This window comes from Phalangium opilio, unplaced genomic scaffold (genome assembly GCF_054372755.1).
Source record: "Phalangium opilio isolate 3A_F unplaced genomic scaffold, DU_Popi_V2 ptg000011l_1, whole genome shotgun sequence".
In the NCBI taxonomy this organism is placed as follows: Eukaryota; Metazoa; Arthropoda; class Arachnida; order Opiliones; family Phalangiidae; genus Phalangium; species Phalangium opilio.
The window spans coordinates 10,278,541-10,291,832 of record NW_028324147.1 but is presented as its reverse complement, the minus strand read 5'-3'; the positions used below and the strand labels follow the sequence as shown (position 1 = coordinate 10,291,832).

The 13,292-nt window shown below is 35.7% G+C and overlaps 2 protein-coding genes and 1 non-coding gene across 3 annotated transcripts; all 3 read left to right on the top strand.

Moving 5' to 3' along the window:
* Nucleotides 1–2,761: 2,761 nt before the first annotated feature.
* Nucleotides 2,762–5,247, top strand: LOC149712074 (uncharacterized). The gene is made up of 3 exons (XM_089860649.1): nucleotides 2,762–2,987; nucleotides 3,062–3,604; nucleotides 3,681–5,247. The coding sequence occupies exons 1-3, from the start codon at nucleotides 2,762–2,764 to the stop codon at nucleotides 3,767–3,769; spliced, it is 858 nt and encodes a 285-aa protein (XP_089716775.1). The 3' UTR covers nucleotides 3,770–5,247.
* A 1,137-nt stretch (nucleotides 5,248–6,384) lies between these two features.
* LOC149712073 (uncharacterized) lies at nucleotides 6,385–7,893 on the top strand. Its single transcript, XM_089860653.1, has 6 exons — nucleotides 6,385–6,488; nucleotides 6,550–6,714; nucleotides 6,773–6,941; nucleotides 7,026–7,243; nucleotides 7,306–7,625; nucleotides 7,680–7,893. Exons 1-6 carry the CDS (start codon nucleotides 6,462–6,464, stop codon nucleotides 7,891–7,893), a joined length of 1,113 nt encoding a protein of 370 aa, XP_089716779.1. The 5' UTR covers nucleotides 6,385–6,461.
* Nucleotides 7,894–12,349: 4,456 nt separating this feature from the next.
* On the top strand, nucleotides 12,350–12,456 carry LOC149712072 (U6 spliceosomal RNA). Its single transcript, XR_016377790.1, has one exon. It is a non-coding gene; the product is annotated as a U6 spliceosomal RNA (small nuclear RNA).
* The last annotated feature ends 836 nt before the right edge of the window (nucleotides 12,457–13,292 follow it).

The window sequence follows — 13,292 nt, the reverse complement described above, 5'->3', positions numbered from 1 at the left end:
GCTTCAACCAAAGGTTCATGCAATTGCGGATTTCTTATCATTTATTGTGAATCAATCGCCTTATATACCCTAAATTTCCAAAAATTGTTAAAGAGGCATACGCTAGAATTCAAACGTCAACAATAGCTATGTTTAAAATTATTTTAGGAATTATGTTTCTTAAAACGACTTCAGTAGAATTACGTTAAACTACTGACGACTAAAGTAATTAATATCAATTATATTTTCTTAATTATTTTCTTAATATTATCAGAAGGGGATAATAGAAGAAGGATGACACTCTGTGTCCTCTTAATGCTTTAGTTATGTAACGTCATTCTTACCAGGCTCACCCTTTTAGTTTGCTTTCCCACTGATCAAACTACAAATGGGCATCGCACCGTAAGGTGAATTCTATAGTTGTTTGGCACTAAATCCCCAGCAATCACCCCACAAACCTCGTCTTGACGTGGGACAAAAATGCACAAGTGCGTCTTGCCAAATAATTAAATGCTAATAGAGTAATGATGAGGGAACTATTTATCGCGTATGTGATTCGTTTTAGTAACCTTGCTCTAAATGTTCCGATGTTGGGAAGAGTGATGTTACACTTACCCAGCTTTGTGGTACACTTCTCTCGAAGAGAAGTATTATATACTTCTGATATTATTAATTGCGTCTCGTATCGGAGAGGTTTATTTAGGTTTACCAACTTGTATATTAGTATATTTATCAATATTGGTTAAGCTTAAGTTTAATCATAGTCCTCTACTTGAGGTTGAGCCTCAAAATCTCTATGTTCATTTGAACAAGATACTCCCTTGCATTGTCTACAAATTGAAGAACAGACTGGACCAGTTTTACCGCATTCACATTTCAAATCACTGACTTCCTTGCATTTACGAGGGATCATATGCAGAAGCTCAGCTGGAGCAGGTTGTAGAGTGGTAACGATTGGTTTGAGTTCAGATCCTACCTGTCCCCAACCCCATTCTCTAGCATTTAGGCTGCTTCCAAGCTACGTTTGAACTTGGTGATAAACTCTATTTGAATGTTGCTTTGCTGCCGCACTTGTTGGTGGAAGAGAAGCTAATTCAAAAGCTCAATTCCATAATCTTCATTTAAAGTATACACTTGGTTATGTCAACTTTGTTTCACACGATTTAACTCAACTTTAGCCGTATTGACAAGTGTGGGCGAACAATGGTATATATTAAAACATTAAGTTTTATGATGGTAAAAAGGCTGTTTTACCCTCTCCCGTACTATACATTATAGCTCTTGTCAGATAAAAAAACAAAATTTGTCAGTAATAGAAACTATATGTACGCAAGTTGATAAAGAAATTAATAATCTTTTAATTAGTTATGTTAGGAAGGAAATGATTAACGCAAGTTGATAAAGAAATTAATAATCTTTTAATTAGTTATGTTAGGAAGGAAATGATTAACGCAAGTTGATAAAGAAATTAATAATCTTTTAATTAGTTATGTTAGGAAGGAAATGATTTACACAAGTTGATAAAGAAATTAATAATCTTTTAATTAGTTATGTTAGGAAGGAAATGATTAACGCAAGTTGATAAAGAAATTAATAAATTAATAATAATTTGATAAATATTATGGGGAAGAATATAATACTTCTTTTCCCCTTCTGATATGGGAACTCATGACGGAGACAATAGGGAGCTAACAGTTCTGACCCTGAAACGTCACACCCTTCTATCTCTTACTGGAGTTTCATCCCCCCTAACGGTTGGAAACAGTATTCTACTCGCAAAAATTCCAACCAGAGAGGGGCTGTGTGACGTCAGACTATCTGTTCCCCCTAGCCAGTTGTTAGCTCCTTATAGCTTTTAGACCAAACTACATTTTAAATGTCAGGAAGCTTTGACTGTAATTGGATTTAGGAATATTTTGAACTAATAATTCTACCCAAATGATTAAAATCTTAAATTAGGTAAGGCTTTATGAAAAACCACGCTTTCTACAGAAGATATCCACATATTTCTCGCCAACGTAACATCTTTGTTTATCTTGCAAACTATTAAACATAAGAAAAAGCACTGTCGTTAACAGTGATTTTCCAAGGAAAGTAATGACAGCACACCTTATTTTGTTAACTAATGGACCCCAGATTTATAATTTATCTCAAACACTTTTAACAAGTTTTATTAATGTTTATTTTGTTACATTTTAAATATTTTTTGTTTTATTACATTTTTAAATATTTTTGGTTTAATACATTTTAAAAAGTTTTGGTTTATTAAATTTATATTTTTTGACAGTTATGATTATTAATTTTTTTGAAAAAAGACGCTCTACAGTGCTGCCCCCAATAATTCGTCTTCAGCGCTAGCTAGGTTAGTGGTGGTCTTTAGAACTTTCGTAACCGACCAATCAAAATTGTTTTTGCTGGTTTGCAATCAGGGTTGGAAATAAGAAATATTTCTTATAGGACGTGTGTCCAGTGACCCCCTATTTGACTCGAAAATTTATAGGACATTGTAACTGGAGTGTGCGTGCCAAAATATTGTCGCTTCTCCATAGTCAAGATATCAAAATTTCGGGATACTCATTGGTCAAACTGTCCATAGTTTAAAAAAAAGTTATGGGACATTTTAAAATTTTATTAGACAATGTCCACTGTCCTGTGCTTATTTCCGGTTTCGGGCTGCCAGATTCTGAGTGAGTCTGACGTAGCAGACGACAAATGAGTTTTCCTTTAAAATCCTCATAGAGTGGCACAGGCTTAGCAATTTTAATTAATATTTTAGTTAAAAATGGTTTATTGTTCAGTTTTTAAGTGTAAAAGTCGCACGGAAAAAGATAAGGGGATTTCGTTTTACTGTTTTCCTTGTGTAAATAAGAAATATGGGCCTTATATTGAAGAACTTTCGCGTAAAAGAAGGCAGGCTTGGGTTAACGCCCTTCATCTTGAAAAAAAAATTTCAACTTTTGATCTAATACAGAAATGGCATAGAATATGTAGTCGTCATTTTATTTCAGGTAAGAAATACTAAAATTAAAGAAATGGTACAAGTTTTAAAATTTTTTCATTAATGCAATGTATTTTAATTTAGGAAAACCATCAAATTTGGAAGATGAGACGCACCCTGATTGGGTTCCATCACTTTTCCTGGGATATAGAAGTGTGCAAAGCTTAAGATCTCCAAAATCCAGACTAGATTTACATAATCGGTATTTAGAGCGTTCTGAGAAGAAGAGAGAATTGGAATCAAAAAGTGAAAATGCGATCTCAATGTCATCATTGGGAAATGATCTCTTCGTTTCTGTGTTAACGGAAGATAGTCAAGATGATTCTGTGTTAACGGTAGACAGTCTAGATGATTCTGTGATTATGGAAATAAGCATTCTTGAAGACAGAATTGAAGATTCTGGAAGAGCTGAAGTTGCTTGTCAATGCGTACCACTTTTTTTAAATGCATCTGTTCAAGCTAATGTTAAAATGGTGGAGGCATCGAGTCAGACAAGCAATAATACATACAAAACTGCCGAAATTCAAACTGATCTAACCATAGAAAATATAAATTTTTATGAAGACTTCAAAAAATACAATCAAATGAAACGAGGACCGTTTATTATACTTGCCTTCCATCAATTCTGTAGTACCATTTGATTAGATTTAAGATGTTCATAGTATATTTTTGCAAATTTTAAATTTTTTATTGCACAATTAAGGTGGAAGCACTCCTGTAAGCCAAGCTTCTGGGCGACAAAGTTTTGAGGGAATAAGGGACTTGTCAGCATGCCTACCCTACAGGAACTGACTACCCCGTGTCCGCGGGTGGTGAAATACCCCAAATCCCCCCTCCTTCACCACCCGATTAAACCTCAAGTACTTCACTCGTAACTCTAAAAAACCCAACTGTGATTAACCGCCTAATCACCTTGGACTTCAATTTAAATTTCCATCGAAACGCCTTATGAACGTTATTTTACGGACGTTTGCCAAACAAAACAAGCTCGATGGAATTAGTAAAATAAAGCTGCCAATTAATGACGTTAAGCAGTAATGCTATCTGAGTTCAAAAGGAAAAAATATATAAAAAAAAATAAAATGGACTGGAGATGTCGCTAACAAAACAAAATCACGCGCGATGGAGCTAGTAAAAAGCTACCGATTAATGACATTAACCACTAACGCCATCTTAGTTCAATAGTGAAGCACAAGGCTCCTCATTAACTGTGAATTAAACTGCAGACTCTACATCAATAAAACAAAACCAAGCACGATGGAACCAGCAAAAAAAGCTACCAATTTATGACATTAACCACTAACGTCATCTTAGTTCAATAGTATTAAATGTTGAAAAAATAAAAATCAACTGGATTGAAGATGTCACTAACGAAATACAAGACGCTTCATTAACTCTCTGAGCTAAACTGCAGATTCTACACCAACAAATCACTACCCTTTTTAAAAAGCATCTTTGAGTATATTAGCAGTATTTTAACAAACTCCCCCTTCCCTTTTTTATACCTAAAATAATTTAACATTAAAACCCATGCTTACTATTTTTCTGGCTATTATATATTCTCAATTTTACAGTCCTAGGATTACATGTGTATAAATATTTTTTCATCATTGAATTATTCACTTGAGAGATTAACAAAATGATTATTGGTGCTCTAACGTTAATGTTGAACTTTTCACACTTTTTAAATCCAACCTTCACGTATGACTCTCTTTGAACATTTTTTTAATCCCTCTCATGTATTCATAGTGAAACTTACATTTTAGATTCAGTTAAAATTAATTATAGTTATTCCTAGCTTTTCCCTGTTAAGGTCTATTTTTTGACAGTTAGGACGCTATCACTAATTATTCTCAAAAGCCTTTCTGGTGTCCAAAATAATTTTCCTTATAAAGTTACGAATGAAACCCTTTAAAAAATACGCAACTATTAGCTTTAAACGTGAAAAATAAAATTTTTATTTACTGGAAAATAATTATAATGAATACCATAAATAAATAACAACCAGGGAAATTCAATTCCAAATTGCGTCCTATAAATAAATGTAGCAATTATCAAACCAAATGTGTTTTTAAAATAAATCTTTAGCACATGCCAATAAAATAATAATCATACGTGTTTTAACTTTGAAAAAAAAGTTTAACAAAAATATTCTTAAAGCAATTTATTGTTTTAATGACTTTTAAGTAATTACTGAACAGCCATAACTTTAAAAAATTACAATTTATATTTTAACTATTATATAAAATAAATAATACTATTAACCCTAACTTTTGTCATCAATAAACTACTGTAACTCTCATTTCACTTTATTTATCAAAGGTAAAATAGTTACCATTAGTTTCATAATACATTATAGCTCTTGTCAGATAAAAAAACAAAATTTGTCAGTAATAGAAACTATATGTTTAATTTTTGAAACTTATTCTGAAAATAGAAACCATAAATGCTATAAATCCCCATTTTTTATATGAGGCTAATCTTCAGGGTCAGATTGGGAACTTCCGGTTAGTTGTAGGACAAAATATCTTAAGAGGTGAATTATGTGTTTGAATGCGATCTACAATTGAAGCCTAATTACGTGTTCATCGGTTAAGTAGAACCGGAGTTATTAAACGTTCTCTCGATTTTGTCCGCCATTTTCCAATATGGCGGAAATTCCTCCAATGGGAGAGTGTGGGAGACCACACCACGTTAAAGAGCGCCCAAAAATCTATAAGATCTGAAATTTTCAGCTTTGTTTCAATTTGTTCAGGGTTAAAACCTATTTTTCCTGTACTATTATGTTTAGTTTTTAAACGTGTTTTCAAAGGATTTCATAGCGCTGTTGTGTGTAGTTTTCATGTGTTTAGCTATTAAACGCATTGGTACTAGTTGGTGCTTAGTTTTCACACGTAAAATTTAGTGGTTTAGATTTTCAACATGTTTAATATAAATTCATGTGCTTAATACCTAAACGTTGTTTTTTCTGTGTATTTCTAAATACCAATACCAAGAAGTTATATCTAGTATCTCAGAGAGAAGGTATAAATTCGCCAGATTTCGAGCTTTATCTCCAGTCCAAACGTAGGTCCGCAGTTAATCTCCGTCTCTAAATTACAACCAGCATCTCATTGGTTCTTGAAAACTCACGTCAGCGCGACGACGAAAATTACGTATTTTCCGACTGAGGAGAGGCGAAATAGCCCGGCGCCTCCTTTTACGTTCCCCCTTGTATTTTGAAAGGGGGACTGGGACTATGGCGCGCGAATACAAAGGCATCTTATACCTTCTCTCTGAGATACTGATATAACTTCTTGCCAATACATAATCCCCCTAAGTACGGCTCTTCTTATCCACTGCTATAATAACTATCTCTTAGAAACGAATATAATCCAACACTTATGATGAAAAAACTGTTCATATCTTACAATCATTTAATTTTATCGATGAATTTAGGGAGATTTTCGAAGGTCATAAAGTGAGCATTTTCGACACTAATGAGATGTATACTGCTCCTGATGTTTTCAACGTACGACAAACCAAAATTTAAATGTACAAAAATACACTATTATTTTAACCCTTCCTTTTAGAATGCTAATATTATCATACAAGCCGTGACAAGCTCATTTTTCTACGGTCGAGAGAAATATTTCAGTCCGTCTCCGGTGATCTTAACGGCCAGGACCATTATTGTGTCCGGTCCTCCAAAGAGAGTTTTGACCACTTCCTTTTCTTTCTTAAATATGGACACTCAAGTAATTTTTCCTCACTAACAATATCCTATTCACTCAATTACATTCTTGTTTCAATTAGGTGGTGATTTTAACAGTGTCCACTGTGGTCTTCTTGTCACTTTTGCTCGTCTTTCACTCCATCGTAACCAGCAAATACAAATCTTTGCCCACCAAGAACGTTGCCAAGAAACTAGTTCAAGAAACCCTGGAAAATGTCTGGAAGATAACGTCGCTCTTGTGCACCGAAGGTACGTAATTAACTGCTTTTACCAGAGGTTGTCTACAATTTAATGACTGGCGCTATAAGTAAATGGTATAATTATATTTTGCAGCGATTCCCTCAATTTTGCCCCACATTACTTGTCGTCTGCTCGCTACGTCGTGGCTGATCGGAGTGACTTTCATTTTGTTTTTCTTGGGTTGTTACTTGCGGACGGAGTTCACGGCGGAAAGTTACAGTTACATCGACACCCTCTCGGACTTGATCAAATCAGGAATTGCTCCAACAATAATAAAAGAAAGCGGAACTCTCGATTATCTGAAATATTTGGTAATTAGGCGCTTCCGTGGTAAGTCCTCCATTATTCTGATGTCATTGGTGCCCATCTATAGGCAGCCCAGGACCCAATTGTTAAGGAATGGCTTGACGCGCAGGATGAGGAGAAACTGTTCACGTCTAACGTTGAATATTTGGATCTCGATGGATACAAACCGATTCTTTCCGGAGAAAAAGCTCTAATAATAGTCGATTACGTTCTTACTTGGACAATGGGAGAAATGCTAAAATCAGATCCCGAGTTTAAAAAGATCTTCGAGGAAAGGCAAGGCCTATACTTTTCGCAGCACGAAATTAGCTTTGAGTACACTCACAACATTTTCAACACCTCTTGGTCGAGAAGCTGTCCGCAGTTGCATGAAAACCTCCAACTAAGGTCGGTATGAATTTCATGGTAAAATGTTAACGCGCCTGATGAGTTTTATTACAGCGTGGAACATGCAATGATCGAAACACAACCTTTGAAGTATCTGGATTTTGAGAAGCATCACTTAATTGAACAAGTCAAGTGGAAGAAACCGTTGAAAAGCACGACTGATTTGGACTTGAGTAGTGTCAGCGTTCCTTTCTATTTGCTCTTCATGCTGTTGACTGGATCAGTAGCCCTTGTTATAATCGAAATATTTTTCAACCACTTTGCTTAAAAGTTGAAGTGATGGACAAGAAATCCAATTCCTTTAAACATATTTTATCATTTTTCTATAAAATCTTGATCACGAATCGTTTCAATTGACGTCACCTCAAATCTTTTCATTGAATATGAATATGTTATAAATATTTAATCCTAACTTATTAGGGGTTAATAATGTACTTATGATATTAACATGCCAAAAATTGCACTAGCGTGTGAATTCAATTAGAATTATTATGTCAAATCATGAATCTATATAACTATGAATATACAGCTGCGTTACGCTGTCTAACCTCTCGATAAGGTTTGGGCGGGGCTTAGCGAAAGGAGACATCAGTCACGTGTCTGCTAGTGTTAGGAGCGGGAGAAGGAAGGGGGAGTCCGGGGTTGTGTAAATTCGAAACGTCACTTCCTCTTGTCTCGTGATTGGCTATTAGAGCTACGCAAAACGCGTCAAAGCTAGGATGGTAACACCCAAACCAAATCGACATGATAGAAGGGGCATATGACAGAGCTGTATATTCATAGTTATATAGATTCATGGTCAAATCAATTGCTTTAATATTTTAGATATAAAGTTCAAACAATCATTATGCTCCTATAAATAATAAAAATGAAGAAATTCTAACATTACTGAAACTGTATAAGTCGCGTTCACTTTTAACTTTCGTCGATGGTTATTTGGAAGGACCAGGGCTTAACGGAACGAGGATGTAATGCGAAGTAACTTAAAACTTGTTCAAAGAATCAAAAACCGCTGGTTTCGAAATTTTTCAAATTCTCTCTTCTTTTTCTTTCCTTAAGCTCTAAAAGTTTCAAGGTCCGTCATCCAATCAATGACGTATGCAAATATAAGGAACTTTCCAAGGGTTAGATGGGAAAAAGGTGGGCCGGTGAGAATTTAAACCCCCTTCAATTATCAAAACGTAAAATCGTGTCCCGGCACTTTTTCGTTTTCTCCTCGTCAGTTTGAAACAAAAAGGAAAAAGAAAAAGGAACTGCACTATTTTTCCTTTACTCTACGTCTAAATGCGCGCACGAAAGAAATAAGTCGTCACGTGCGACATAAATTTTCAATATTTGTTAAGCCATTGTTCTTGAATTTAGATATTAAGCGAGTTATAAAAATTGATAGTTATAAGTAATTTCACCTCATTATTGAGTACGGTGGTTTAAGAATAACATTGTTTTAGATATTAGACGAACTATCAAATAAAAATTCTCAGCTAAATACCGAAAAGACAGACGACAACAGGCAAACGCAATTTGTTAAGCCTTTGTTTATGAAATTTGAAATTTTCGCGCGCTTTATCAATTATTTCACATAATACCAAGTGACTAGTGAATACCACATGTGACGAGGAAGACCAAATGCAAATACTAAGGTCATAAGGCTATTCACTCGTAGTTTCCTTGTACACCGATTACGGATTACATCTAACCATTTTTACACTGTCTATGGCAAGACTCTACAATATTTTGTGTAATAATAACTTTAATACGGAAAAGACAGAAAATAAGACCGAATTCAAGAAGCATCATTTAACCCTAAAAGATATTATCCCCAGACAAAAAAGAAATAAGAGAAACTATGGGTGAGGATACAAAATTGCGCGGAATAAATTCCTTATTTTCTTTACATCCTCTTAAGCTTTGCCACTAAAAAACTAAAGAAATAAATAAAGAAAAAACTTACATAGCGAACGTAAAAGAGTGAATTGTTCCCCTCAAAAATTAAAGCAGTTTCCCAAATTCTCATCCTCCTTTTCTTTCTCTTGATGCCATCTTCCGAAGATGGATGCGTTTCAGTTTCCTACTCCCAGGAACGAATAATAACAAGATGGCCCAAGGGCTGGGCCTTAATACTAATTTTACACGGCTCACGTGACCCCCCGTATAGTTGATCTCCAATAAATCGTACAACTAAAAACATTTCTGAAACACAATCGTGTATCCCCTTAATTTCTAATAACGTCACATTTCAAATAATATTAATGAGACTAAATTGTGCACCCCACTAAAGTACAATTTTTAAAAACCATACGAATCAAATAATGTATCTAAAACAAAATCCTGGATCCCCTAAACCAGAAATAAGTAAACCGTCCCCTCTATTTTACGAATACTAACCTAACCATCCAGCATAATCTGATGTATCACGCGCACAAAGTGCAGTAGTGCACGAAAATTATCATCTTGTTTCCATCACCCAAAAAAGCCCGCGAGATTTAAACTAACATTCTTTCCTCTCTCTCCTCTCGGAGCGGGATGCCCCCTCTCCCTCTTCCCCCTCTCACTAATATACCAGGCAGGCAGCGGAGCTTCGTTTCCCTCCGATCTGGGAGGCTATTCTCTAAGGTCCTTTTGGAGGAATTTCGATCCGAAAGATTAAAGGTAAAAAACGTCGTTGAATTTATCCTACATTTAAGGGATAATTTCGCGAGATCCAATTACTTAACACAGATTTAATTGTTCATTTTAATATTTTTTCTACCGGGGCTTGTGAGTTAGAGCCACCTATTTTTGACCAATTGCATCAATTATTAATAATTGCTAGATTAAATTTGGTTATTTCGTTTAGCATCTATTTAAATTATTAAATTTTGGTAGGTGTGTAACCATTGATGGAGGGCTAATGATCTACATTAATGAATTTATCATAATCTCACGAGATCCACACAATTGGATTATAATTTGCGATTAATTAACGTTGTTATTCTAGGTTCTCATTGCCTCATATTTAACCCTACCAAAACTTGCGCTAAGTTTCATTCAAAATTCGACGTATATTAACTGTTGTTTAGCGTGTTCTTTAATACCATTTTAAAAGAATATTATGAAGCAATTTAGGAATAAATAATTTTTTATCAAAAATAAATAAATAAATAAAAATGGAAAAAAAGCACTTGTTTCTATCTTAAGAAAAGAAATCGAAATTTGCTTTGTATTGAATGTGTTCCCAATACAAAGACCATTTCCCAAAATTTCCACTCCTTGGAAAAAACCAAAGTTTCCATCCCTTCAATTTGAAAGCGCGCCAAATAAAATTGTCCAATAAAGAAAAAGTGGGCGTCAAAAAGTACCACGTGGCTTAAGAGGAAGTGACGTCCATTTGGATTGAGAGAAAATTTTCGAAGTATTCGAATGACGATAAGGATTGGGGTTAGAGAATACGGTTTGTTCGGTCCACTCCGAATGAGCCCGATCCGAATCATAAGGATTCGGAGTGATCCGAATGATTTTCGATTTTTAGAGAATAGCCTCCCTGGGTTCCATCTCTCTTCGTATCGCCATCGCGTACGCTAGCGATCTCTCTCTCCCCGCACGCTTTCGTTTTCCCTCTCTCTCTCCCATCGTAAGCGTACGCGAAACCGGTTTCGCGGACGCGTCCGGCACAGGGGTTTTGGTGCCGTTTCTTAAATTTTACCGGAATAAAATTCCGTGTAAAATTAAACAAGATGGCCCAAGGGCTGGGCCTTAATAGTAATTTTACACGGCTCACGTGACCCCCCGTATAGTTGATCTCCAATAAATTTTACAACTAAAAACATCACATTTCAAATAATATTAATGAAACTAAATTCTGCACCCCACTAAAGTATAATTTTTAAAAACCATACGAATCAAATAATGTATCTAAAACAAAATCCTGGATCCCCTAAACCAGAAATCACTATGACCGTAAACCGTCCCCTCTATTTTACGAAACCTAACCTAACCATCCAGCATAATCTCTGATGTATCACGCGCACAAAGTGCAGTAGTGCACGAAAATTATCATCTTGTTTCCCTTCACTCAAAAAAGCCCGCGAGATTTAAACTACCTTTCTTTCCTCTCTCTCCTCTCCGAGCGGAATGCCCCTCTCCCTCTTCCCCCTCTCACTAATATACCAGGCAGTTCTCTCTCTACGTGGAGCTTCGTATCGCCATCGCGTACGCTAGGGATCTCTCTCTCTCTCTCATCGTAAGCGTTCGTTTCGCGGACGCGTACGTTTTCCCTCTCTCTCTCATCGTAAGCGTTCGTTTCGCGGACGCGTCCGGCACAGGGACAGGGACAGGGACAAGGACAGGGACAGGGACAGGGGTTTGGTGCCCTTTCTTAAATTTTACCGGAATAAAATTCCGTGTAAAATTAAAAAGAAACAGAAAAAGGCCTAGCTTCTATTTCTTTTTTTTTTCGTTCCCTATATCACTTAATGGCCAATGAGAATACTGAGAAAGGCGACAGAGCTTAATGAGGGACATTCTATTTTAGCTGATAATTAGGAAACTACTAATTATCAACTATTATTTATATTGTTTTTTCTCGGCAAAATGGTAGCATACATTAGTTGTTACACACATGGAAAGAAAACCACAAGAAATTATGATTCATTCCCTTAATATTTAGAATAGTTCTGGCATATACACCCACTTTATGCTTTTCTGAAAAACGGGGTATATATAGAAGTTGGGAAGGTATAGATATCGTAGTTGCTTCGGCACTACATATACTAAAATTGGAACGATACAGAGAAGATTAGCATGGCCCCTGCGCAAGGATGACACGCAAAATCGTGAAGCGTTCCAAATTTTTTATCATTATTTTTATACAATTTTAATTTGATTACAAGTTGGGAAAACCAAAATATTACCTCTCCGAGTCAAGACGAGGACTACTTACAAACTTATTTACCCAGATATGGAAATGTTTCTTTTTTTTTATGAACAAATACTGAAGTTAAAATTTATGAAATATTAAAGCAGTATACAAAGCATAGCAAATATACTGTAAATCAGACGACATTTTACATCCAATAAGGATATACTTGTACACATTAAAATCATCCGATGGGGAAAAAACGGGAAATGAAGAGATAAAACTTTGCGTGTTTGTAAAGGCCCAATTTTCTACTCCTCAACTGTATACCATCTATGTTCAAAGTAATATTCACAACAGGGTTGCCATGTAAACACTATCCTCTCGTTTCACCTCAACGATTTTCTTAGTTTGTCAACATGACTGTTAACGTTACATAACACCAAAGCTAATTTGTGGCTACACACACAGTTTTCGCTTCTTTGCGTCCTCACCTCGCAAAGATGCAAATTTCTCGCGACTAGGCCAAGAATTTCGCGCCTTCGCGACAAAAACACCAATCTCAGACGAGAGGAAGGCTGGAGCGATTAGTTTCGTTTTTCTCTTTGGACAACGTAGAAGGAGAAGGGCAGATGGCGCAATGATTGCTCAAACTTTATTGGCTCTCAGAATGGGAAAAACAAAATGTGTGCGTGTATCAGAACAGAAGTGCAAATGTTTTTCGTGATCGGTTGCGAAGATGCGAATAGACGAAGTCGCGAACTCGAGTTCAATGTGGACAAAGCTTTAACCTTAAGGATGATGATGGAGTAGAAGCCAGGTGTGCAGACTGG

Bases quoted from the DNA above. Each gene is read 5' to 3' on its own strand.
- LOC149712074 (XM_089860649.1), top strand. From the start codon at position 2,762: ATGGTTTATTGTTCAGTTTTTAAGTGTAAAAGTCGCACGGAAAAAGAT. The intron at 2,988-3,061 runs GTAAGAAATACT...ATTTTAATTTAG, and splicing joins TAGTCGTCATTTTATTTCAG to GAAAACCATCAAATTTGGAA. The intron at 3,605-3,680 runs GTAGTACCATTT...TGCACAATTAAG, and splicing joins ACTTGCCTTCCATCAATTCT to GTGGAAGCACTCCTGTAAGC.
- LOC149712073 (XM_089860653.1), top strand. From the start codon at position 6,462: ATGTATACTGCTCCTGATGTTTTCAAC. The intron at 7,244-7,305 runs GTAATTAGGCGC...GCCCATCTATAG, and splicing joins TCGATTATCTGAAATATTTG to GCAGCCCAGGACCCAATTGT. The intron at 7,626-7,679 runs GTCGGTATGAAT...GTTTTATTACAG, and splicing joins CATGAAAACCTCCAACTAAG to CGTGGAACATGCAATGATCG.